This window comes from Sipha flava, unplaced genomic scaffold (assembly GCF_003268045.1).
Source record: "Sipha flava isolate LNK unplaced genomic scaffold, YSA_version1 314_pilon_pilon, whole genome shotgun sequence".
NCBI lineage: Eukaryota > Metazoa > Arthropoda > Insecta > Hemiptera > Aphididae > Sipha > Sipha flava.
The window spans coordinates 146,190-173,383 of NW_020272994.1; the positions used below are offsets into that span (position 1 = coordinate 146,190).

Sequence of the window (27,194 nt, forward strand, 5' to 3'; positions counted from 1 at the left end):
ACTCTACATGATTTTCACCGGTTGCGATAATACAGTTCGTGAACGAACAAGATAATCCAGCCGCCGGTCAAAATCGTAGACATTATTATCACAAGTAACACTCGATGTAATTAATGTAATCAGTATTATAACTTAACAATGAGACACGAAAATTGTTTTAATTCATACGTCTGTGTTACAGAATTATTAATCAAAGATCAACCGTTTTTGTACAAGTTCAAAAAAATGTCAAAGGGCGAAAACAAACAATAAAAGCGCTCTGAATTCCTGTGTGGATTGTTGTTCGTATCGGTCATTTGGTCTTTTCAAATAATAACAATATTAACGTATGGTTTTGTTCTTTTCGCCCTGATACACAAGTATTCTACAATAATTTTTCGGAGCAATGGCGCAATCCAAACACTTAATTGTTATAATTGCTTTATTTTTTTAATTTTTTTTGTCGATCACCGTTTCCACCGTTCAGTTTCATACGGCCTAGTTAATTTATTGTTTTTATGTGCAATATGTTTTCCGTAAATTTGGCTCGCAATGAATTTATTTTCAATCAACGGTTCATCAAACTTGTACCGCGTTTTGAACGACTAGCCACGGCTGCCGTCGATCCAAGTGCATACGTCCGATATCAGTTCCCGAAAATTTCGAAAGTCGACGATTCGATTTGTAATAGACGAGAACGGTTCGACTCCTCGTTCACCGTTGTGCCAGATATAATTTCCAGGGACGAAGAGTCTTGGCTTGTTAGTGAAATAGAAAAATCGTTAAAACGCTTGCGTTATCAGCAAGATCATTGGGATGATGTAAATCAATTTGAAATATAAATATTTATATTATATTGACATTTTTTTAATGCTCTCCAGCTGCTTTAATGTAAGTCAATTGTTTAATGGTACACACAGGCCATACATGGGTACAGAGAAACTGAGATAACTGCTTGGAAAGATCCAAACAATACGAGTATAATACAAAGGCTTAAAGATCAGATATTTGCTAATGGGTCAACAGAGCCTATGCAGAGGGTACACATACTTGATTTATGTAAAAATGGTTATGTTAAGCCACACGTAGATAGTATACGAGTAAGTGTCATTTTTACTTTTTTTTTTGTGTTTGAATTAGGGAAATAAGCCAATCGAATTATTAAATTATCAATAAAAAATAGACAATAGTGATAATAAATTAATTCCTACTTGTTTAGAAATAAATATTTTTATCTGTGACAATTGATATGTTTCAATTAATAACTTTTTTTACAAAGATCCTAATAATTTATTTCCTTCTAATTAGTTTTGTGGTAATATAATTGCTGGATTGAGTTTGTTGTCCGACTCTATTATGCGTTTAGCTGATGAAAAATACCCAGATATATATACAGTATATGCACTATTACCTCGCAGATCATTATATATTATGAAGTAAGTTTTCATTCAATTAATTTTTTTGTTTTGTAATTTATAACTATTAAAATGTTTTTTTGCCCTTCATAGTATTTAAAAAGTGAAAAATAAAAAAGTTAATAGGACTTATTAATATCAAAATTTTAAAATATAATCCAATATTTTTTCCTAAGTTAATATAAATATATAGTATATTAATTTTTTTTAAATTATTAAAATTAATTTATAAAACTTTTTAATACTTGTACACTCATTTTTTCTGTTTGGGATATACATTTATCTAGTAATATTGTTTTATTTAAACAGTGCTATAATGTACTTGTATTAATTATTAGCTCTAATATATTATAACCACTTACAGAGACGATGTGCGATACAAATATACACATGAAATATTAAGCGATGGTATACCATCTTTATTTGATGATAAACACATTGTACGTCAACGAAGAATTTCAATTGTAATGAGGAATGAGCCTCCTGTCGATAATGTGGGATAATTATATTAGAAAGTGTTTGATTATATAATATTTTATTTTGAAATAAAATATCTTCTACAGACATCAAATATTTGTTTTTTAATACATTTCATAGTCTTAATAGTCCTTAATATATTATAATAAGATATAAATATTTATTTGGTACTTGGTTGATTCAATTTTTTATATTAAATCAGTAATAACTCTTTAAATAAAATATGTGAACAAATTATTTAAATACGATATAATAAATTTCTATTATAATTATGATACATCTTCTATTTTTCTTTTTTTAAAACTTATACTAAGTTTAAATTGTTGATATTAAAATATAAATTTCATATTTTCATTTATCATGAAAAAATTACAACATTTTAAAATATAAAATTACATATATGAAGATATCCTTAATAACATTATTTTATAATTATAATGAAATAATCAAGATAACAATTATCTTTGCTAAAAATGTACAAGTTTCAATTGATATCAGATTTCATGGCAAAAAAACAAATTATAATTAAATCATATTTTACAAAACTTAAACAATTATTAAGTCTACAAACAAATACAAACGGTATTAAATACTCATTTTAGTTTGTTATTAATAAAATTAAAATCAGTCATTATTTAATCTTTGATTGGATTATACGGAGCAAAAGCTTGACGAAACAGTTTTACATCCATTTCTTCTTCATTTATAGGTTGCTGGCATGTTTTCCAATCAATGCGATCTTTGACATTTAATAGTGATGGTGATGCCAATACCTCTCTAATCAAATGTAATATTAGTTTACAGTATTAATTTAAAAATGTTTAATTAAAATTAAACTAATGTAGGATTAAGCACATGTTTCTAAATGCAGTTGTTGATTAAATCCAGACATTATTAGTATCATGCAAGAACAGGCTGGATGACTATTTCAAAAGAAAAACTGCCACTACCCCTTTCTAATACATATTCAAATCTACTAGCTGTTCACTTTTAACATTAAATAAAATAAAAAAAAAAAAATACAACACACCTTGCTATATGAAGAGGAAATCTTGGCTGAATACCATCAGTTTTCTTGTTAACATTATGAAACAAACGTTTTCCATTGGGTAATTCAACACAAAAGTATTGTGCAGTATTCATTGTAATTTGACGTAAAGAAGCAGCTGGAGGAATTTCTACCAAATTCAGATCATATTCTTTAAACTTGGACTAGAAAAATTATTATTGTTAATAATAAACAGTATAAATAAATATAAGTTACTCAAAATCAATTGATTAAAATTACTTTGAACATCGGCTCTAAACGTTCAATCATTCTGATAGGAATTGGAATAACTTGTAACTGAAAATGAGCCGATAAAATACTGCGCTCAAAATACAATGCTACTCGACTAGTACTTTCGAAATATTTATTTACACAACTTTTAAGCCTGTAACCAAAATAAAAATTAATTTAAAGGAATTATAAATATGAAACTATAAATTGGCAATATTACAAATTAATTTCATTTTCTGTGTCTGGTGGTACTTCAGCAAATGATTTATAATGTTCAATTGTTGCAATAAATATATGTTCTTTAACCAAAGGACCTCTTGTACCAGCCATATATACCTAAAATAAATAAATTACATATACTTAATGTATAAATATATCATAAACAATTTGAATACCTGATCTCCAATAGATATAATCATGTGTTTGGTAATGTTCTTACTTGACAAACAAAACCAACAAGATTCCGTGTCTACATGAATGGCTATAAAAACAAATATTAATAAAATACATAATATAAAATAATAATTAAATTATTTAAAACTTTCGATAAGTTTTACTTACATTGTTTTGCTGCTTGCAGACCAAATTTTCTTTTTTTTGTTGGTTCATCTTTATTGTAATTACTATTAGTGCTTGTATTATAAAAAAATTGCTTCGAAACTGGCAACAAATGAGCAATATATTGAGAAACATTAGAAGAGTATGGTGATTCAGTAACAGTATAATTTATTTGGTTTGAGATAAATTCTAGTGGCGATAAAACAAAGCCATACATCCATTTTTCTTTATTTATACTATTGTAATCACCCAATCCAATAAATCGTGTCATAATTTTAGTATTGCAATTCCTATACAAGAAAATATATGTAATACTGTTTAAAATAATAATAAAAAAATATATTTATACTTATAAGGACTACGTTGATAGAAGACTTTCTGCATGCCAGATAAGTGATAACGTGGGGTTAAATTAATAGCAATCCAAGACACAAGCGATGATTCAGTTACTTTATCAATTAAACCTTTGATATTTTGGTTCTAAAGAAAATTATTTTTAAAATTTCGATTGATTCAATTTTGAAAATATTTTAAATTAATTATAAACATTTTATACTTCTGGAATACGTTCTTTATTGCGAACATCTAATGGCCACGGTGAAGTTAAGAGTAAATCCAAATATAAACACCCAGATCGTATACAGGATTCTTTAAATTGAGAAATAGATTCATAATTAAATGTGTGCATTTCATTTTCTTTATTATCATCATTTTGTATTCCGCTTATATAGCCAATTTTTATACCATCAGATGTAGTAAATACTCCATCTTTACCTGATATCACACAAAACAATTTAAATAAATATTATTTTCCTAAATCAAAACAAGTAAAAGCAAAAAATTACTTTTATTATAATTATCAAATAATAACAAAATACGACTAACCAAGGTAAAATATGTTGGGGGCCAATTGTTGATCTTGCAGATTCTGAAAATATTTTTCATGATCTTTTTTGTTTGGTCCCAAAGTGTAAATAGGAACTGAAACTTTAAGAGAAAAAAAAACCAAATTAATTTAATTGAAAAAAAAATTGTAATCATTATTATTCCTTACTATTTTTTCCAGATAATTTAAATTCTTCCCATTCTCTTTCACTTGACTCATCATCTCCAAAAAAATCTCCAACACAAAATACGTAATCAAACATGCCTTTTTTAATGTACAATTTTTCAATATATTCAACAAATGTCTTGATATGTCCGTTGATTCCACCACAAACCAATCTGCATATAATGAATAAGAGTAATAAATATGATTACAGTGTTATATTAATAACAACATAATTATAATAAAAATTGAAAAATGAATTTCTTACATTTTGATTTTTTTATTCTCCTTTGCCGCCATTACGTCCGTTATTCAGAATAGTATTCTGAAAATCAAAATATTTAAAAAACCTTTAAAAATTACTAGCGAACACGATTTAATAAGTGCCAACCGTAAAATTAAGAGTTATTACTAAATGTTATTTGGGCCGAAATAAAAAATAAAAATGACGAACCAAAGGCAACACCGGCACAAGCAATATGATTTAATAGTGGGAATACTGTTTATCTACGACGAAAAGAACGAGCGTCGCATTTCAGATGAAAAGTGAATCGTACATCAAAATACCTGAGAAAAATAATACGCACCTGGCGAATGGATACAAACAATCAATGGTTTCAAATCGTTGAGCGATTCACAAAAATAGCGGACATGCAAAACACGTTTGGAGGTGTGTTCACGAGCACGCCGCAACGGACTAAGAGTTACAGACGTCACTACAATAGTTACGCTGTTGTGAACGATGTATTGTGGTATGCCGCCGTGCTACGGTCCACAACTGTTATCTGTATAATGTTCATCGTTCAACCACTCGTCTGCGGTAAAAACCGACACTGGCCAAAACCGATATGTGCGCTTGTAACGTCTTTGGCAATCGATCCAAAGGATCCAAAATAGCCAAAGGACTATAAAGACCTTAGTTTATAGGTCTATGATTACAACGATGAACAAATACTCTTTTATTGCGGCTAAGATAGGTAAATCAACCTTGGTCCACAATTATAAGGAACCTTGGTCATACGGCTCTATACGTAGTATATATATATGGGTTTGTTAAGCAATAGTGTTCATCTATCTCAATACCAATAACAATGTTTACTGTTATCAACGTTTCGAGTATATGATAATCGCATTGTTTAATACTTACCTATATACTTATATAAAATAATAATAAATATAATCTGTAATAATATTTATCACTCAATCTTGTATTTTGTAAGTCCGTTGCTGTGTTAGTTAATACTTGCTGTTGATGTTTTAATGAACCGAAATTATGTTCTGGATATTAAGAAATAATTATTAACTTAAATATAATATTGGTTTATGCGTGTATGTGTTCATAAAAGAACCATGGATAACAAGATAGAATCAAAATTTGATCCGAACGAAGTACAAATATGTAAATCTTACTCTGCAGTAAGTCAAACGCAAACGCGTACTTAATCTATATGATATATTGAATAAATGGTATTTTATGATAGGTGAACAGTAGAATAACTAATTTCTTAAAAAGAAAAAGAGAAGAAAGTAACGACATAAATACCAGAGTGTATTGTAGTTTAGTTTCTAGTTCTGATTCATCCAGAACTTGTTCTACAATAGCAGCTAAACGTCAGATAGGATCAGAATCCTTTGTAAAAAGTATTATAATTTTTTTTTATTAAATTACAATTATATAAAACATATTATCGTTTTGAATTGTACAGATAGCAAAGTGGTTAATCATTCAGGTCCACAGTGTAATGGTGGTTTGGATCCAGCTAGTCAAAACAGCTATAAATTGTCAAGTAATGAAAATTCTATAGGACAAAAACCAGACGTATATGAAAGAATATCAAATTTAGAGAAATGTTTGAACTTTAAAAATGATAATGACATTGATATTTATAAAAAACTCAAGTCGATTGAAGATCATGTACTAAAATTAGAAAATATGTTATTAAATACTGGAAAGTTTTCATTATCAAGTATTTGTTCAAATGATAATCAACCTATGGAAATCGTAAACCACAATTTAAAGATCGATATTAATAATATACAGGTAAGTTTAGATTGTGAAAAGTTTATTTTGATCAAGAAATATATGGTTTTTACTATGAATTGAATAAATTATATTTTACATTTCTGAATTAATTTATATCATTTTCAGATTAATCAATGAGTTAATGACTATGAATTTTTTAATTTTTTTTTCAGTAGTTCTTTTTATAACTATTATTTTGATTTTAATAATCAGAAATTCAGTATGATTAATTTAATCTAAAAATCCTTTAAACATACATTTATTATAGTTTTACTAAAAGTTAAACGACCAGAGTTGTTTTATATCTGATTCTTTGTAAAATAATTTAAAATTTAGTAAAAAAATGTAAATAATATAATTGTATATTTTTTATTTAAATTTACTCCTGTTATTAACTAGAATATTTAAAACAAAATGGTAATTAATTATTTTTTAATTAATCCAGAAGTAATTATTGATATTATTACTAAATCTTTTTTTAAATATTTTATATATAAATTATTTCTAAAAAGCAAAGGTGGGCAAGTTAATGAAAATAATTAACTCAAGTTAAGTTAAGAAAACACAAGATCAATAAGTTAAAAATTAACAGTTAACAATTCATAAATTTAACTCAATAAGTTATAAGTTATTAAGAAAAAAATATTAACTTAACTCAGTTTAAAAAAAGTTAATCTGCTTTTTTAATTAGTAAGTAGATCATATAAAAAATGACTTCGTTCTTCAGAAAGATTTATTTCCTAAATTATAATAAACAATTTTATTGCATTTTTTATTATAATATACAGCAGTGGCGCTGAAGTGTTTGAAAAATACTATGATATTGTACAATATACATCAAGGGGCCATTCACTACCATATTTATTTATCTTTATAGTAAAAATTCTTTATACATAACATTCTGTATCCAGAACCCAATACCCAAAGGTGGGCCCCAACCTACACAATCTTATATGACATCTGATTTACAGTGTATACGACCATTTTACTTTACATGATTATTTAATTTTTGTATAAATATTTACGTATAAATGAAAAATGTAAAAACATTTTAACTTGATGGATCCTTTTTAAATCAACTATAAAAAGCTAAGTTATTTCAACTGCCAGTTAATTTAGTTAAAAGTTAAAAAGTTTATTAGAAAATTAACTAGTTAATGCCCTTCTTTGCTAAAAATTAAATAGCAGTTTGTTTATTTTAATTTAAAATAAAAATTTCTAAATTATTTACTGTATGAATAGTTGTATTAATGAAATATTTTTACATTTGACATTCTAGCATTCAATTAATCAATCTATTTTGTAAATCTTTAAACGTGTATATAAAATTATAAATTATATTTTATTATTAAAAAATATTGTATGGTGTTAATCCATAAACTGTATAAGTAATAATTAATTTTTGATGTTTTATGATTAAATATGTTTTTAAACTACTCAAAATATTTTTTAGGACAAACTGGGCACTAAGGACAATTTAATGAATGAAGACAAATCTTCTAGTGTATTACCTACTAAGTCTGTGAGTTTAAGTAATAATTAATAAAATATTTATAAATATTAAAACATTACCTATATACATTTTTTTGAAATAATTATATTATGTAAAAATTAATCTTTACTCAATTAGATTAACCATTTTAATTGATCTATAGTTATTATCATTAAGCACTGTGTTTTAGTATAAAAAAACTTGGTGCATATTATTAATGTAATTTAATAACTAATAATTTCTACTTCATTAATTTAATATATTATTAAGCAATCCCTCATTACATTTATATTTGGTTTATTATTTATATTTCACATAATTAAGGAAGAAAAAAAATTGTGCAAAAGACGATTAAAGACATTTAAAAATTTGACTATTGACTGTAGTAAAATAAAAAAGTTATACCAGTATCCAACAAACAAAGTTACTAAAGACAATAAAATAAATTATTATTTGTTAATTTAATTGAAAATATTGTATTATAAATTTGTAATTATTTAAGTAAAACTGAGGAGTTTCATTGGTTTTACTTTTATATAAGATTATATTATTATATTATTATATAATATTATAAATTATTTTTAATAATTTATTTTTAAATTGTATTTTCAGAAGTATAGTGCTGAAGAAATCCATAAACTCATCATAAGTATCAAGAATAATGATGGTAAAACAAATTAATTTTGAACTTAATTATAATTAAGCATACAAGTAATTTATTCGAAAGAAAAAAACAATAATTGTATTATTTAATTCATGTAATTTATTATTGTGAGTAGTATCTTCTAAACATGCTATCAATATATGTCAAATACCAAGAACCAGGAAACAAATCTTCAATATTTGTGGTTGGTTCAAACGGTGCTATTATTCAAATAATATGAATTATTAATTAATTATTGATACATGATTATAAAGAACATTAAAATAATACCTTTGTTATAAGTTAATTCACGTATTTTAAGTATATTTTCAAATTCAGCTGGTGATGTGCAATGTCTTTTTTCTAATTTTTCTGCAACATGTGGTACTAAATGACTAATAAGAGTGTCCAATTTTTCTCCTGAACGAATATTGATTGAATAAAATGAAGAACACATACCAGAACCAAAAGAAAACATTGCTATTCGTTGTCCACCCATTTCATAAGCTGGTTTACTATAATTAAATGTTTAAAGTATTGTAATTTGTATTAAGTATTTGTGAGAATTATGATATTACCTGATCAAATATGAAATGAGCCCACCAAAAACACTAGCTGTGTACATATTTCCTATATTTCTAGGTAACTTTTGGGTTGGTTCTGTAAGTTTTTTAAATAATTGTTCTGTATCTTTTAAGACATCGGGATCAGATAATAGATCAACATTAATATCTGTGAGTCTATCAAATTTTTTTACCAAAATATTAGATTTAGATACCATTTTATTATTTAAACTACCTTCTCACTTGTATTTTAATAAATTAGAATTTTTTTTGTAGAAATTAGCATCTATTTGCAAATCATGAAGTGTTAACCAAGTAAATGCTTTTCTTACGAGTTTTCCGTATGGTGAATGAAATATGATTGCATCAAAATGTTGCAACACACTTTTACTACCTATAATTTGAAGATTTTTGATAATACATTTGTAGTTAATTGTATTACTTATTAATATATGATTGTAGTATTATCATTTGGATAGAGCTAAAATCAATAATATGAGTTATTATTTAAATACTTGTATTGGTTTCATTGTCATTTGCAAACTTGTTTAAAAACTTTTTGCGATATAGACAATAACAATTGTATAGCGCCTCAAAATAACATTGGACTGACAATTTACCATCCACTAATGGGTAATTTGTATGCATATTTCCTTTGTAAAAGTCGTACGTATCATCCATATGCGAAGCTCTTAATCCTGCACCGGTCAACATATACAACTTATGCATTACTACTTCATTTTAATGTTTACCTTAATGTTTTATTATTCAATGGTTTTACTAAAAATATATCACCTCTGTCCAATACTAAGGGTGCATTAGGCCCTATTAACATGGCCACGGCACCTGCCCCACCTGTTGGCCTCGCCCCACCTTGAGCATATGTTGCAACGTCTGCAGCTACAACGATGGCCAACCTTCCTATATACACATGTATAATATATTATAAAATAAAAAATAATTATTGATTTATCTATAATTAAACTAAATACCATCCCAAGCACTGGATTCCAACCAAGCTACCGAGTTGAACAGAGCTGCAGTTCCTCCGTAACATGCATTTGTCGAATCAACTCCTTCGACATTATTATTGTTAGAATTTTTGAATAAGCGCATTAACATCGATTTAATACTTTTGGATTTGTCTACCAGTGTTTCGGTTCCCACTTCAAGCCGTCCAATATCAGAATAGCCTATAGTATAGATATACGTAAATATAAAGTTAGATAAAATATAAAGCATACAAAACATGACTATGTCATTCTCTTAAATCCCAATAAGGTTTATTTAAGATTTTCCTTTTTTCCGTGGGCACTAAATCTGTATATGTTATTTATAAAAAAAAAAACAATTGATTCCCAAAGGTAAAATTCTTAAAATTAAAAGCTAGATATATTTAATAAATAGATAACTAATAAGTATAAGGCAAATTAAACAATACTAACATTAAATAGAATAATATATTTCATAGTTATAAATTTACTTGTTTGTGTACGGAGCATCAAAGAACTGACTGCGGTCAGACACAACGAAACTACATCCTCACGGTCTGAACAAAATGCCATACGCTCTTGGCCCAAACCAATCGTATATTTTCCTTTGGATACACCATCATGTAATTCGAGATCAATCTGATTCACATATCTGGATGGTACAATTAACTCTAAAGCTAATATCCCCACATGTTCTGGCCATTTACCTACTTGATCAATTTCCATAATTACTACTATTTGTTTCTGTATTGAAATAAATATAAAATTTAATTGAAATAATCATACAAATAATATTGACAAAATAATAAAGCTAACGTTGATCAATTTTGTAAATATGATTTTCAACCCCGTAAATGTTTTTCTAGTGAAATAAATTTACTAATACGAAGTTTCACAAATATATATATGTACACAAATAATACTCCAAATTGGCCAATTAAAGAATTGAATAGAAAAAATACGCAATAAACTTACAATGAGATAACTATTAAATTTACATATAAAAATACATCGTTTAATTAAATGTCAAACACATACATGTGAACTAACTGTTATTGTCTGAATAATACTGAATAATATATATAAGTTTGTTTAAATAACCCTGAGTACAATTGGTAAGTTAAAAATAAATAAATAAATAATGTTATAATTTAGTGTTTAATTATTAATAATTACTAACAAGTATGATTATTTAAATTTATTATACAATTTATCATTTCTACAAGAATATTCATGCATCATTATTTTATTACTACTTAATTTAATAATCAAAATTTGAATTAATAAATTATAATAAAACTGTACTCAACATTTTTATTCTTTAAATATAAACAAATTTAGAATTCTTTTATCTTCGACTTAAATTTAATTTGAATTCATCTATTATGAATTGGAAATACTATAATAAGAAAAATAATTCAACAATAGTAAAAATCATAAGTTTTATTTTATTCATAATATTTTACAAAAACAATTATACATCAATGAGTTTATTAGTTGCTTTAAATATACAACCTTTTTGTGATAAATGATTCATAATTGTTATAATATTAACACAATCATCTATAAAAATAAAATAAAATTATATTGATCATTACAATTATGTTTCAATGAATAATTATTTTAAATTAATTTACCCATTCCATTGTGTATGCTCCCCATTTGTTTTAAATTAGCAGTCTTCAGCATATTTTGTATACCAAAGGGATACTGTCCAATGGTCAGAGCAAATAACTTAATAACAGTATTTATTTTAAAAACAAATATTTAATTTAATAATTAAATAAGATAGTAATGACAAATTAAATACCTTTTTTATATTTATCCAAGTGCACATAAACTCTGGAATTTTCACTGTTGAAGGAAATAGTTTACATTGTTCTACAAATATATTACCTAAATCCCAATTGCCTGAAGTAACAATAATAGACTTATCTTCATCATTGACTTGATTTATATACCACTTACAAAAATTTTGGAAAACTTCATCAAATAGTGGACTATTACATATCATATCCTAATATTTAAATAAACTATAAATATACTAATTTATAAGTATAAATAATACGTACAATATATAGTTAGTTGTATTCAAATAGTAGTAAATGTCAACGTTTATTGTGTTTTATTACCTTTCTTGGTTTATTGCTAAATTATACCTTATTTAAAAATTTAAACTTATAAGTAAAATGTTTAGTAGCAAAAGTCTTGCAATATATGTTACTGTTACAAACATCAAGTTTACTATCACACAATTAGCTACTAGTATAGCTTAAATTTGAAATAAAATAAAATGGGTCAATTAGTAGACTAAGAGAATTCTGAAGATTAAAAATATTACTTTTTCTGATTACTGAAGTTATATAGATACATTTTTTTTGATAGATTGTATAATTTAAATATGTATGTTTTATTACCAAATAATAGAGTCAAATAGGTATATATATTAAGGGTATATAAAAGAACCCCCATAGGTTTTTTTAAAATTGTATGAAATAGTGTTCTTAATATATGGAAATTATAAGGAAACAAAAAAAATATTGCAAGGATTTATTGTAAATTATTATTATGACACATTCAATATATATATATTTTATTATTTATTATTTAAATGTGCAGATACTTAGGTTTAGGAATTTTCCTTCCATAATAATTTGTTTGCAACTAATCCCCCCCGCCATACAAAAGTTATGTATACACCACTGATATACATGGGCACCCATTGGAAGGAGACTATATAGTGCCTATTCCCCCCCCCCCCCATGGAAAAATAATATGAAATAGTAATTTTTAAAACATTATTATCATTATAATTATTAGTATTTAGTATAAAATGCACAACTGTTATTGTATTAATGATTATCGTATAATGATAAATATCGATCTAAGATAATTTGTTATAAATTCCTAAGTAATTTTTGGATATTTTATCTAATAACACATGCGTTCATTGTGAAAGGGTGAACTCGAAAAAAATTAATTTCAGCCAAGATATCATTAATTTATTTGGAATGAAAGAAAGAAATTTACAATTTTTATTTTCCAAAACCGAATAATATATTTGATTATATTTTTTTCCATTTATTTTTACTGTATTTAAAATGGATATTTATTAATTATTATATACTATGAAAATATAAATTATATAAATAATAACACATTTATATGTTGAAATAATATTAAACCTTTTTTCAGCTTAAATTTCAGAATTTTTTTAAGTTTGCCCCTGAAAAGTTACTAGAGAGCGCCCCATGGGTATATATATTGTAGGCCGTATAAAAATTAGTCTTAACAATGGTGAAGTTCATTTTCTAACTACTTAACATTTTTCCAAATGATCTGTTTTTCAGGCTTATCGCATTAAAGACTACCAGCAGTTAGGCTGTTTGAAAACTGCAATTATTATATAGTAATAACCATTTTACTTATTTTATATTAACTTGTACAAAAAAAGAATAATGCAATTATTATATCATGTAAACTAAATAAGTATGGTCCCTATTATCCCTATTATATAGTATTATATTAATTTTATTAACTGTATCAATTGCATATTTATAAAACCAATAAAAATCTGAACGTTAAGTTTTACATTTTATTTTTGTTTAATACAAAATCAAATCTTAACCCCAAGAATATGAGAGAGGTCAGTTTACTAAATATTTAATGTTTTAGTTAGATATTATCTATAATTTTATAGATATTTACCTACATTAGTACATTATGAATGGAAATTTTAAATATGTAGATATGAATTGATGACATATAATACATGGTGGAATCTGTATTACTTCTAAATAATATTTTTAGTTCTTAAAAAGCCTAAATGTTGTTAGTCTATATGCAATATGTCAGAAAAACAGCAGGCCGTTTGGAAAATAATAAGTACATTGCAAACAAGCTATTCCATTACAAAGCCTTTTTTCGCAAACAAGACTGATTCTCCATGTGGCCTACGAAATATAAATATACAGTACAAAAAATATACTACATACCTACAACCTACTTTATAATATTTAAGATAATTTTGGGAAAAAGTAATAGAAATAATCTTATATCCAATTTATAAAAATATCATCTAATATTTCTTCAACTCAATAAATATAATACCTGAGTAATTCCAGTTAGTTGAGAACAATATTCAGTCAACTCTGTATGAATAATTGGTTTAACATATGAATGAAAATATGATAATACTTCAAAGTTTCTTGAAACTGTTGAAAATTCTACTAATATACATGGGAATTCAATTATTTCCTAAAAATAATAAAATTAATCTTTTACATTTTTATAGTAAACAATCAGCTATGAGAGAATGAATAAATTGATCAATTTACATATTTACTTTTAATAATAAATATGAAGAATTTTAAAAATAACATGTACAATAATAAATGTACATAGAAGTATAGATACATATATGTATATATAAGCTGTAAATAGGTATGTACATTGTATGAGAAAAATTTCTATTATATATAAAGGAATATTAAGGAAAAAATGTGTAATTTTTTTTTTCCACCTTATATAATACATTTTAATAATTTACATACATTTATTTCATAAATTATTACATAAATTAAATTATACACTATTTCTAATACAATTTAGAGAAGTTTAATTATTTTTAATTATCATCAAGAAAATAATATTTTTTTTCCAAAACAAAAATAATTAATAACCTGTGGTTTTAATAAATGTGCTTTATCATCACAAGTAGCTTCAAAGTCTAAGACAAAGAACTTATTATATGGTTGTTGTTGCGACCAATTTTTACTTTTTGATTTGTCAATAGATCGAATAAACATAGTTCTAGTAAACATCAAATGGTAGTTACAAATAGTACTCAGCCGGCGCAAATAATTACAAACGATAATCATCATAAATTACAAAAACAACGTATAAACAAAGTTTGATAAGAGTTTTTTAACTTAAGAATATTAAAGTATTTGTAATGAGTATAACAAAATAAATGTTTACTTAAATTATTTTCTAAATGACAACCAACATTTTTAGGTAAAATGCAATCGTTAAAAACTCCATAAAATCGTACTCATTTTATAACTCTACTGGTTATCATTGTAATTTTGTTATTATCGGTCATGATATCAAATTATTGATACCAACCATAAGTTAAATACGATATTCTAGGACAGTGATAGCTGTAAAATTAATTAGGTATACATTTATAATAAAAATGAAATTAAATATTTTTTAATACCCAGGTGTAAATAATGTCATATATATATATATATTTAATTGATTTGATAGTTTATATATTCAATAAGTTTTATTATAAATATATAATATTAAATATTATAATATATTAAAATATTATAACTTAATATATTATATTTTAATATAATTTTATAAGTTTTATTATAAATATAAAATTATACTAAAATATATTGTTGAAAAATAATTAAAATGTATACTCTTAAGTAAATATTGAAGGTACCTAATTAATTTAGAATATAATACAAATTAAACATTATAATTTTTATTTCGAAATAATATAAAAATATATTTTATATAAAATAAAAACACGGTACATTCATGATATAAGTGATCTTCTAACTTCCTTACTTTTGATGACAGTAATTTTTTTAGCGATCAGTCAATAATAAAAAGTTACCCAATATCTACATTACTGTTGACTGGAATGAATATAAACAAGTTTTTACTTATAATAGTACAAATACAATATCTACAATAGTCTTAAAAACTTGAAACCAATGTATTGTAGCTCTCGATAAAATGATTCTAAGTAATTTAGCTTATATTTCTGAAGTAGATTAAACTTTTAATGTTTTATTTTTAGCAATAAAAAGGCATCTAAAGTATTACAAAATCAAAAATTTCAATTGCCTAAAAAGTGCTGAAATAAATGCACAGTAAATATTTCAAATAGCTACAGTTAATATTTATAGGATAAAAACAAAATAAATATCCCTCAATTTTGTTGAAGTATTTGATTTCGTTAAAATTTTATAATTTTAATCATTTAATACTCGTTTTCTTTTTATTTAATTAAGTCCATTTCTTGATTACCAGTAAAAGATGTAAACGAGAAATTATATTTTATATATATTTATATATATATTTTATATTTTAAATTATATTTTCAAGGCTTCACCAAATCAAAATGATTTTTTTTTTTTTGACGTTTTTGAAAAAACAGTCGAGAACATGAACATTTTGATTTTCCATAAATAGCTCAATTTTTGAAAACGAAAATTTGATTTTCAACAAATCGGTGTTCTGTTAATTTTGTTCATTTTTCGTAATTACATAAAACAGTTAGAAAATTAGTAAAGAAGTATAAAAAGTAAAAAGTAGCCCTCTAAAGTACCTACTAACTAGCAACATTTCCTATAAGAAACCTATTAGAATTGTGATGATCGGAATAATATGTCTAATGGACATCGTGTACACATAAAAAAAAATTACATTCTTCATTTCAGTCAGAAATTAAAATAAAAGAGAAATAATTTATTTAAATAGTTATGAGATCAACTTTTTAAATTTGAATTTTAAATTTAACCTAACCTATATCTATTTTAAATTAAATCATAAAAATTTGTATTAATTTTCAGTTTTTGAAATTAACATGTAACAAGTAATAACATGCAGAGGCGTCATTTGGGGAGGGGGCAGACTATGGCAAATGCCCCACTTTAAGAAATTTTAAAAAGTCGACAATTCTTTTTCTGATGATCAAATTCTAAAATCGGTAAATAGTAAATTTTTTTTTACTATTTTGTACTCAGAAATCAGATATTTTATTTTAAATACACGTTCACGGTTTATTAAAAGTTGAGAAACACTGGATCCTCCCAGATTTATGACATTCGTTATTACGCGAACCTTATAAACTCTATTTTTGGTATATTTATATGTTTCTATATACGAGTATGTGATTTTTATAAAAGTTTTCGTGATATCGATACCATAAAAATTGAGCTAATAATCTATAAAAAACTGTTAAAATTATTCCTATTCACCCCAAACTATGGTACATATTATATTTGAGATACAATTTTATGTTTTTATAAATAAGTTCTGTAAAGTATTAAATATACAAATTATAAAATTATAAGTATTTATTTAATTAGATTTATATTATTATTCCATTATTCCATAGATAATTTACCTTTAGTCTATAGGATAAGTAAATTAATTAATGTATAACTATGTTTAATGTTATTATTGAATTGGGTAAATTGAAACGTTTCATGTTCTTTGTTTACCATCATGACATCATTATTCATTACTAATCCTTACATGTTTTATTCCGAAACAATATTTTATTGATAGTCTATCGTTCATAAATATTAAATACTTAAATATATAGGTAATAATATTTTTTTAAATATTATGAAGTCGGCAAATTTAATCAGTTGCCCCACCCTTTCAAAAGTCTAAATTACGCTCCTGATAACATTATACCATAGATATGTATAGTAATATTATTGAGTGACCGAGTAAATCTAGACCTAAGGCTAATAGGAGTTGAGAATCCGGAAGAGATGGCCAAGGATAGAGAACGATGGGAGGAGGTAGTAGCTACGGCAAAGGGCCTTAATGGCCTATATAAAGCAAAAAAAATATATATTATTATACATATTTGTGTTTATACCTACTCATCCTATACTATTTTATTCAATATCACACTAAATGTCCATATCCTTGATATCGGGCGTTCAATAGAAATCCAATTCAAACACTGATAACTAGAGCTCGGATGTTTATGACTTGGCATATTTTTTTCGCACAACCAGAATTTTACCCAAATATGATATAAATTCGATTCATGAAATCTCGATTGTCAAATATGCAAACTTAGTTTGCATATATCTATTGTTTCTAGGTTAATTAGCATATATTTAAAAAAATTATAAGTATAATATTAAAAATTGTCCATATTATTATAAATTATCAATCATTACCGTTAATTGAGTTATTTTCAGCCTACAAAACTTGTCGTATCGTCGAAGGTCCTTTAAGTTTAAAAATATCAGCAAAATTATTGTTGTATAGTATAATCCTGATATTTGAAATGCTTAACCTATGTAAAATTTAACTTTAATAGATCAAAAACTAATTAATAATTTTTTTTTCGTATTTATTGTTTTTTTTTTATAATACAGCAATTATAATATATATTTAAAAGAGTATATACATTTTTTTAATATTAACTATTTTTTTGCACATATTTGTCGAAAAAATAAGTATATTTAATACATTCTATGGGATATAATTGCATGTTATGACATTTTATAATTCATGTTTTATGAAATTTTGGTCATTAACATCCGAAGTTTACTGATAACATTACTAGTCAAACTTAACAGATTCAGATAAAAATTAGAAAATTAGTTTGGCATCAAGAACTTGAAAATGCGTTTATAATGTTAACACAGATGCTCAAAATGTGAATATAAAATAATTGAGAACAGTTTTTTATTACAAAATTGTTAATTAGTGGTTTCAAGACCTGAATAAACTATTTATTCATTATTCTATAAAATATTGTGAATTTCTTAAGAATTAATTTATTTTAACTTTAGAATACTAATATAAATAACAAATTTTCATTAGCCTGTAACTTTTTTTTTCTTAAATGAAGTACTTACCTCAAAATGTTCATAATATTTGCATTATAAGCCATAACAATTTTTAAGGACTCTAAATCAGATTTTGTTGCAATATTTGTTATCTTAAATATTTTACTAAAGATATATTCAAATTAAGTCAATAATGTTTAAATCAAATTAATACAAAGAGATTCAATAAACTCTCCAATATTTAAATCACCTATTGCTTATTAATTACAGAAAACTATTTTTAGAATTTAATAATTAATAGCACAAGGACTATAAAAAATTTTAATTAAATAATTATTTTATAATTATAATGAATTTATTTGAAACTTTACTAATTAAGCTTTACAAACTGTACTATCTTAACAAACTACTATATATAATATTTATATATTAGATATACAATAGGAATCACAATTATGAATTAATATTAAAATATATTGTAAAAAAGCTATATGAAATTTTATATTCGAATAACATTAGAAAATTAAGAACACATGTAAAAATTAGTATAGAAGGTAAGATATAATATTCACCTTCAATATTAATACTTGCCAAATTAAAAATAACATTATAAATAAAAATAATGATAAAAAATTATACATATAGTTATTGCCATATAATTATTGTATCATATAGTCAACTTGAACGACCACTCAGCAACAAAGACTTAAGAATATTGTACACTATTTAACAACAATATGTATATTCTTCAGAAAATAGTAATACATTATATAACAACTATTTTTAAGAATTTTATATTATTGTTTTTTAAAAATATTTGTATGAACTTCAAGTTCATAGATATTCAAAAACAGTAGCCTATAATGATTACCAAATTAAATTTTATTATTTATCACAATCTGTAATGATGTTGTGAACACAACAATACTGTTTAATTTATAGCATTAATTTTCAAAAAAATTTAACATTTTCAAAGCAAATATAAATATCAAAATAATATTGTGTATATCAGTGAATTTAAAGTGTTTTTATATTACATTAATAATATATTTGGAAATAATAAATTTATTAGTAGTAAGATTGATTGTTTCAAATAGATTTTAATAAATTCATAGTAAACTAATTTACAAAATTACGAGCATTGATCATATTGATATTTTAGAAGTATTTATACAAAAAAAATTTAGAATTCCTATCTATTTATTTTATAAATTTTTGTATTAATATTTCAATTGGGATTTTAATTGAAAATAAAGTTAGCACTTTAACTTTAAAACTATACATGTTTAAATAAATGATACAATTTACAAAGGGTGTATGTAAGTCCTTTTAAAAGAATGTTTGAAATTGTAATTGTTAAAAAATTACTTTGTATACATGAATGGTAAGTTAACGATATGATATATTTAAAACACCAGTGTTAGGCGCAACATAGTCTCCAATCATTAAACTGTTGTTTACTGGAAAGTTTCCCATAGCAGTGGTTGAACCTCCTGCTGCAGCTGTTGCTGCTCCTAACAATAGTTGTTGATTTTGGTTCTAAAAAAGTGATGGATAGTTAAAATGTATATAATAAACCAAATAATTAAATTAGCTGAAAACTAAAGAAAGGAAGCAACACATATTTTAAAATAAATGATAACATAAGTGATGGAGTTTTATTACATGAAAATATGTTTTGAACATTTTTCTTACGCTAAAAAAAAAAATTACCTAATATCTACCTGATTGGAAGTAAATAAGGTAGGAGATATTCCTCCACCTATAAGTTGAGCACCTGCTGTGGAAGTAGCTGTGCTTACACGTTGTCGTCCAGTGCTACTAATGGATCCTGGATGAATATTTGGTTGAGGTACAGTAACTACAATATAAAATTATAATTTAATATTAATATTAATTTTAACATAATTTATGTATAGAAGCTCTATCACCTAAATTTATAAGATTTGAATTGTTAGCTACAGCTGTAGGTGATGACTGAATATCCATGGAAAGATCTGTAGCATAACCATTCAATGGGATGCCGTTAACCATATTTAAAGCTATCTCAATGATAATATTATAGTGATTAATACAATGATACTAAAAATAATAATAAAAAAATATCAAGTATAGTACTTTGTAGATCCAAATTTGCCCAATAATTTTCACTAGGTGATATAGTATTAACACCAGGAGGTGGCATTGGTGGTTGACCAGTATATCGAAAGTATGGATTTTTAAGATCTAAATTATTTGATGAACTTGTATGAGGAAGTCCATCAATCATCAAATTTATCAAAACATCATAACTTTGCCTAAAAGAAAATTGTTATTATATTTAGTTAATTATTAAAATTAATATCTATACATATTATAATGATCAAAACTTATTTTTACAAATCATATATTCTATTTAATTTTTAAACAATACCTATTGAAATTAGGTATAATATTAAAATAAAAATAAAAATAATAATAATATATTAAAAATTAGTTTAAATCTGCTAATTTATACAGGAGCACACAAAATTACAATATATAAGTTAAACATATTTTTAAAATAAATATACTAACCTAACATTAGCTTGAAGTGAAACACTACCAGTTAAAATTTGACCAACTTTAACAAGAATAGGCTTTTCTAGAAGACATCTAACTTGATACCAGTGAGTCAATGATTCAGTAGGGGAAGTTGATAGCCACAATGTTTGATTACTGCCTTGAAATGCAACATCAAACCAAAAAGCTAATCCATGAATTGTTCCCGATTCAAGTATATAATACTCAAGAGGAATGTCTATTTGGTGTAGTTGTTCTTCAGTGGCAGTAAGAAAATCCAAACTATGCTTAACAGATTTTGCAAGACATATGCGTATATCAAATGTATCAACTATTGGCTGTCTAAAATACTCTCGCATAGCCATATCTCGCAATGAACTCAAATCAACTCCATGAAAACATGACTGAACCCTATACATTAAAAATATTTTAGATAATTGAATTAACATAACATTTAATTTATTATACCAAAAACTAGCTTTATTTGTTTGTTCCATGAATAAAGCATCATCAGTAAATGGAGCAATATGTAGATCACCTTTACTAGGATACATTTTACCTATATATAAAACATAATTTGATTTAAAATAAAAAAATGAATATATAAATATTAAAATTTAGGTACTCAAAGCTTCAAGTAAATAGAAATCTAAAAAAATGGACATTTTATACTTAAGAAAATTTAAATGTTGTAATACTATCACCAATAACTTATCTGTATAATTTTAAAATTTAACTTACCTCCTGGCTTTAACCATTTTTTGGCATGCAAATAAGTTTCAAGCATACGTTCATTATAAAGCATATATCCCATTGGTTCTGATATAATTACATCGACTTTTTCAGGTAATTCAATTTCTTCAATTTTACCAGCTACTACAAATACTTTGTCTCCTAAATTATTGGCATCTACCAACGTCTATAAACAAATGCAAAAAATAAAAGTTAACAATTAATCAACTACTGGTATCTAATAAACATAATACCTGAGCATGTTGAGCCATTGAACTTGCTTCAACAGCATATACTTTTTTAGCACCTGCCTGAACAGAAAAAAAAGATAATATACCAGATCCAGCACCTACATCTAATATAACTTTGTCTTGAAAGTCTACAGTATTAATAAGCACAGCCTTTTGATAAGTGCTAGTTCGTATATAGTCTTGTAACATGTTTTGTTGCTGAGAGAGATACCCATAAAACTATAATATAATAAAATTATTAAATATTGAATAAGTAATAGTATGATTTATAGTTTATTAAATACCTGAAAATATTGTGTAGCTGATGCTTCATCAGTTCTATCAGAAAAGACGGAGAGCTGATTACCTTTCTTAGCACGAACCAACAATACAGCAAATTCATACACATCTAAACATTAATTTAGCTAATAATCAAGTTGCTGATTTAATAATGTAATATTTTTAATACAATAAATTGTATAGCACAGTACCTGTTTGAGTTTTAAATTTCAACATATATGTATGATTGTTTAATTGTATGGCATAAGTATCTTTGGAAACTTTACAATAGTCTACTGTATAATTAGGAATAAATTCTATAATAATTTCATTGTTGCTATCTGCAAAAATAAAATAACAATACTTTAAACTCCTCGAAGATGAAATAAAATAATAACATTTTTCTGTTTAGTGTACCATAGATATAATGGGAATTTTATACCATAATTTAAAGGATCAATAATTAGAGATTTTATTATAACATGAGTAGTAAAAAGTGTTGGATAGAAAAAAAAATCACAATCATTAAAAAAATCTATTAAATTAAATACAAAAATAGTATAAATTCAATTATTGGACTAGATATTATTGATATGCCAACAATTTAAAAAATAAATTATACTACTGAAAGAGAACTATAGAATGGATGCATTATATTTACATTAATTATATATACTATGAAACAATAATTTAATAGTAAAATATTCAGTCATAACAGTATTACATTAAACTAAATGTACTAAATAAATATTTGAAAAAATATGATTTGTATTAAAAACCTACTTTATGTATATTTACTAAATTATTATTTCAATGTGTTTAATAATACTGAATTGCAATATTTATAAAGGAAAAAAGTTAATTTATTTTAATTTTTCAATAACATATAACACAGTAATCATTTTAATTTCTAACTAAAATGCATTACAAATAGTATAAGTAACTACTAAGAATGTAAAAATAATACCCATCTAAATTATCTTTCAAATAACCTATTAAATAAATAATGAGGTAGATACTCCATGGGTAGTTAAAACTATTCAAAAGTATTAACAGGAAAAAACAATATATTCCTTCCACATTTGTCAAAAATTAGGAATTGATTTTTAACTTTAAAATACTTAATTATCTATAAAATATAACCAGGGCTAGAATTTGTATGCAACAGCACGTTTTTTTTTTGCGACTTCTGATTATTGATTTTGTCAGTAATGTCCACGAATCACTTCATGATGAGATAAATGGTGATATTTTTATTTAGCATGTTTCGGATAAAATGTATATTATTGCATATATTGAATAAAATCAATATTATTGCATATTTCGATTATAAGAACGTGAAAAATAAATGTTTTATAGTATATTTCGTATTTAATTCTAGACCGGCTAATTAAAGTATAAAACTTGGATTTTTACATAAAAAAAAAATTTTTATTTTATTTTTGAATTATAATATATTAAGACAAACAGCCAACCACTGATGTATTTCAATAAACAAACATTTTTTTGTAATTATATTTTTGTGTTTAACATATAAAAATCTAAATGCATGTTTTTGCATATTTTGTAAATAAAATGCATATTTAACAATTTTTTATTGCATACAAATCCAAGCCCTGAATATAACTAATGATAAAATAAATAGATATAATGATAGATAAAGATTCATTTTTTAGTAATGTTTAATATAGTCCGTTATAATTAATGATATTATTGTCAATAATAGTTAAGTATATAGTTTAACAAAAATGTTAGTGATAATACACAAGTTTACAGGAAACATTCATAATATATACTTTAATTTGTTAAATAATAGTTTTAAATTAGTTATAAAAAAGAAACCTAAAATCAAAATGATAATAAAATGTAATTATTATCAGAATTTTAAATGAATGTTTTTGTGTATCTGGTATATGTTCATGTGCACAAGTTTTAGCTATGTAATTGATACGAGACAATACAAAATATTATTAAAGCTAAATAATAAAAAATATATAGGTACCTACATACATAAAATACAAAAAAAAAAAATACTATCCAAAATGAAACAATATAGGTACTAAACAATACCTTATTAAAATTACTTACCAACAATGAAAATAAAATAATTTTGTTTAATTTGTAACTTCCTATAGTGATACCATTGATATACTAATTCAATCAAACGTACCTAATAATTGAAATTTCACTTCTTGTGATGCAGTTCCGCTATTCACGTTGCAAGTGTTCATAGTTAAAATGTACGCCGGCGAATACTCAGTACTCTCATCATTGGTCCCGTTATCGTTTTCTTTGGACAGATCAATCTTGATGATTTTTATCAACGACAATCGTTTGCTATTTGCGGTGTCGTTGTTCACTTGATGTAGATTGACGGCCATTTTTGAAAAACGACAGTGAAACCTTTCAAAATCGTTACTAAACGTTTTCTGCAACAGAAAAAAAGCGAAACGGTGTCATACGAGCCACGAGAATTGAACGAGTGGTTGTTTCACTCAGTTGAGCAGCATCAAAACAAAAGAAAAAAAAATAAAAAGAAGAGAAACCCGAAAAAAAAATCACTGTACAGAGAGCGTCATCGGCGAACTGCTTGTTCGAGATTCGCGTCTAAACAATGGGAAACGAAGGAAAAAAATCCCGACGACGAATACATACCGGTTTGGAACTTTGAAACGGATCGCCGGGCGGTGAGCGCGGCAAGCGGTTGGCTGTCGGTCGGGTCGACGGGCAGCGTAGTCGGGACGCGGGCGTGCGCGTGATGGTAGTTAACGCTAACCGTCGACACGTAGGGTCAAGGGATGCAACCCGATCGAATCGTACGAAAATGAGCACAGTAGACGAAACAGCGAACGTTTGATTTGGAGTGCGTATGCGTGTGCGTGGGTTTGTATGTGTGTGTGTATTTTCATCAGCGCGCGCGCGTTCGTACGTGTGTGTGTATGCGCGTGCGTTCATACGTGTGTGTGCATGCGCGTGCGTCAATGTTGTGCGCTGTTAACATCGTGCGTCGCGGTATCACCGTTGACCGTCGTCGGGTTTTACAGTATTAAAAATAATAATGCGAGAATCAAAAAATTCAAACCATGTTATTGCAAGTCGTGTACGATATCGTAACATTGACAATACCGTTCGTTTTTGCAATTGAAACTTTAAAACACTAAACGGCACACCGCTGTCGGCGGGTCAGCCTTCCCGTCGTTGGGTTATCGGGGTGGTGGTGGTGGTGGAGGTGGCGGCGGTGGTGTTGGTTACGGTATGGGGGTGTGCGAGCACGAAATATCGTACGTTGCCCGTCGTTGCATTGTTCCAAGATCCACGTCGGCCCAATGCTGATTGGACGCACGCGCGATATTACCGTACACGTTTCACGGGGATCGGTAGCCGCCGGCCGGCATTTTGATTTTTGAATTTTCCATCGTGCCATCGGTACGGACGGAAGAATCACGACGTTTGCGGATAAGATTTTCGCCTGGCCCACGACTACGCCGTCCGTCGTGCATTCTCTTGTCTACGAACGTTTCACTCCACGTTCCATCGTCCCGACCTTCGCCCGTCGACTGCCCGGCGTTCACAGCTGCACTATAGGGTCCGATATAGAGTTGCAATATAAGTGATAATTAGACACCTGTGGACGAGCCCCACGGCGAGCTGGTCGTCGATCTCGATCGTTAACCCGCCCGCGACATAGGATAAATATTTGCTTTGCTGTGTCCATGCTAAACAATAATGTTTTTACCGGAACTCAATCATGATCGGTCTTAAACATTTATTTTATCCTTAATACTTAATCACGGTTCCCATGTACAACGAGAGAATGATTCATTATTGTAATTATTATGAACAATTTTTTTTTTTTTTTTAACAAAAAAATTGCTTGATGAAGGCCAATTCTTAATTTTTTATTAGTCCTGGGGAGGAGTCGATCATCATATCTTAAAAACCACCGAAATAATGAAAATCAATATTTTAAAGAATATTTCGAGACAAATTTTTGGTACAGATTTTGTAATTGAAAAAGTGAACAGAAAAATAAAATCATCATAATAAAACGTATACATTATCCTTCAGAATCTAAAATGGTTTGATGTAATGGAAATAACGTACGTCTGCTTACATTTTTGAATACCTCCACAATAATATAATATTATGTTAGTAATATTATTCAAGAAATCCAGAAAATATCAATGCTCATTATATAAATATGAATCTAAGATGTTCATAAAAATGAATTATGTACTCAATTTAATATCATTATAGAATTTAAATTGAAACCAAATATTTAAAAAACTGGTAAGGACCGAATGTCCTTCGTAGATAAAATCATTGAATTCTAAAAATATTTCAATTCTATAAGAATAATACATGTTTGTATTAAA

The 27,194-nt window shown here is 25.9% G+C and overlaps 5 protein-coding genes across 12 annotated transcripts; 2 read left to right on the forward strand and 3 right to left on the reverse strand.

The window, feature by feature from the left end:
* Positions 1 to 9: 9 nt before the first annotated feature.
* On the forward strand, positions 10 to 1,965 carry LOC112686540 (alpha-ketoglutarate-dependent dioxygenase alkB homolog 7, mitochondrial). 3 transcript variants are annotated; one of them, XM_025558886.1, is made up of 5 exons: positions 10 to 94; positions 182 to 800; positions 900 to 1,079; positions 1,288 to 1,415; positions 1,759 to 1,965. In XM_025558886.1, the coding sequence occupies exons 2-5, from the start codon at positions 498 to 500 to the stop codon at positions 1,895 to 1,897; spliced, it is 750 nt and encodes a 249-aa protein (XP_025414671.1). In that variant the 5' UTR covers positions 10 to 94; positions 182 to 497; the 3' UTR covers positions 1,898 to 1,965. The 3 variants fall into 3 exon arrangements, with proteins under 3 accessions (XP_025414671.1, XP_025414668.1, XP_025414669.1); XM_025558883.1 differs by having other exon boundaries at positions 25 to 115; XM_025558884.1 differs by having other exon boundaries at positions 25 to 106.
* A 366-nt stretch (positions 1,966 to 2,331) lies between these two features.
* Positions 2,332 to 5,543, reverse strand: LOC112686526 (CWF19-like protein 1). Its single transcript, XM_025558868.1, has 12 exons — positions 5,344 to 5,543; positions 5,025 to 5,081; positions 4,763 to 4,932; positions 4,594 to 4,695; positions 4,265 to 4,482; positions 4,058 to 4,188; positions 3,712 to 3,998; positions 3,546 to 3,631; positions 3,371 to 3,486; positions 3,160 to 3,304; positions 2,902 to 3,083; positions 2,332 to 2,648 (listed from the first exon to the last, which is right to left on the reverse strand). The coding sequence occupies exons 2-12, from the start codon at positions 5,054 to 5,056 to the stop codon at positions 2,507 to 2,509; spliced, it is 1,611 nt and encodes a 536-aa protein (XP_025414653.1). The 5' UTR covers positions 5,057 to 5,081; positions 5,344 to 5,543; the 3' UTR covers positions 2,332 to 2,506.
* Positions 5,544 to 5,957: 414 nt separating this feature from the next.
* LOC112686527 lies at positions 5,958 to 9,014 on the forward strand. The gene is made up of 5 exons (XM_025558869.1): positions 5,958 to 6,172; positions 6,238 to 6,397; positions 6,463 to 6,797; positions 8,233 to 8,301; positions 8,884 to 9,014. The coding sequence occupies exons 1-5, from the start codon at positions 6,080 to 6,082 to the stop codon at positions 8,950 to 8,952; spliced, it is 726 nt and encodes a 241-aa protein (XP_025414654.1). The 5' UTR covers positions 5,958 to 6,079; the 3' UTR covers positions 8,953 to 9,014.
* On the reverse strand, positions 9,012 to 15,547 carry LOC112686525 (hydroxymethylglutaryl-CoA synthase 1-like). 4 transcript variants are annotated; one of them, XM_025558865.1, is made up of 12 exons: positions 15,152 to 15,547; positions 14,580 to 14,726; positions 12,280 to 12,486; positions 12,107 to 12,203; positions 10,961 to 11,176; positions 10,470 to 10,670; positions 10,273 to 10,398; positions 9,993 to 10,175; positions 9,721 to 9,871; positions 9,493 to 9,654; positions 9,206 to 9,429; positions 9,012 to 9,135 (listed from the first exon to the last, which is right to left on the reverse strand). In XM_025558865.1, exons 1-12 carry the CDS (start codon positions 15,350 to 15,352, stop codon positions 9,038 to 9,040), a joined length of 2,013 nt encoding a protein of 670 aa, XP_025414650.1. In that variant the 5' UTR covers positions 15,353 to 15,547; the 3' UTR covers positions 9,012 to 9,037. The 4 variants fall into 4 exon arrangements, with proteins under 4 accessions (XP_025414650.1, XP_025414649.1, XP_025414651.1 ...); XM_025558864.1 differs by having other exon boundaries at positions 10,961 to 11,179; XM_025558866.1 differs by lacking the exon at positions 12,107 to 12,203 and having other exon boundaries at positions 10,961 to 11,213.
* A 4,726-nt stretch (positions 15,548 to 20,273) lies between these two features.
* LOC112686548 (histone-arginine methyltransferase CARMER) lies at positions 20,274 to 26,007 on the reverse strand. 3 transcript variants are annotated; one of them, XM_025558899.1, is made up of 12 exons: positions 25,901 to 26,007; positions 24,989 to 25,247; positions 23,031 to 23,159; positions 22,845 to 22,948; positions 22,564 to 22,779; positions 22,319 to 22,496; positions 22,046 to 22,136; positions 21,593 to 21,988; positions 21,155 to 21,333; positions 20,968 to 21,078; positions 20,761 to 20,897; positions 20,274 to 20,575 (listed from the first exon to the last, which is right to left on the reverse strand). In XM_025558899.1, exons 1-12 carry the CDS (start codon positions 25,901 to 25,903, stop codon positions 20,426 to 20,428), a joined length of 1,953 nt encoding a protein of 650 aa, XP_025414684.1. In that variant the 5' UTR covers positions 25,904 to 26,007; the 3' UTR covers positions 20,274 to 20,425. The 3 variants fall into 3 exon arrangements, with proteins under 3 accessions (XP_025414684.1, XP_025414682.1, XP_025414683.1); XM_025558897.1 differs by lacking the exon at positions 25,901 to 26,007 and adding an exon at positions 25,474 to 25,756; XM_025558898.1 differs by lacking the exon at positions 25,901 to 26,007 and adding an exon at positions 25,474 to 25,756 and having other exon boundaries at positions 20,454 to 20,575; positions 20,750 to 20,897.
* Between the last annotated feature and the right edge of the window lie 1,187 nt (positions 26,008 to 27,194).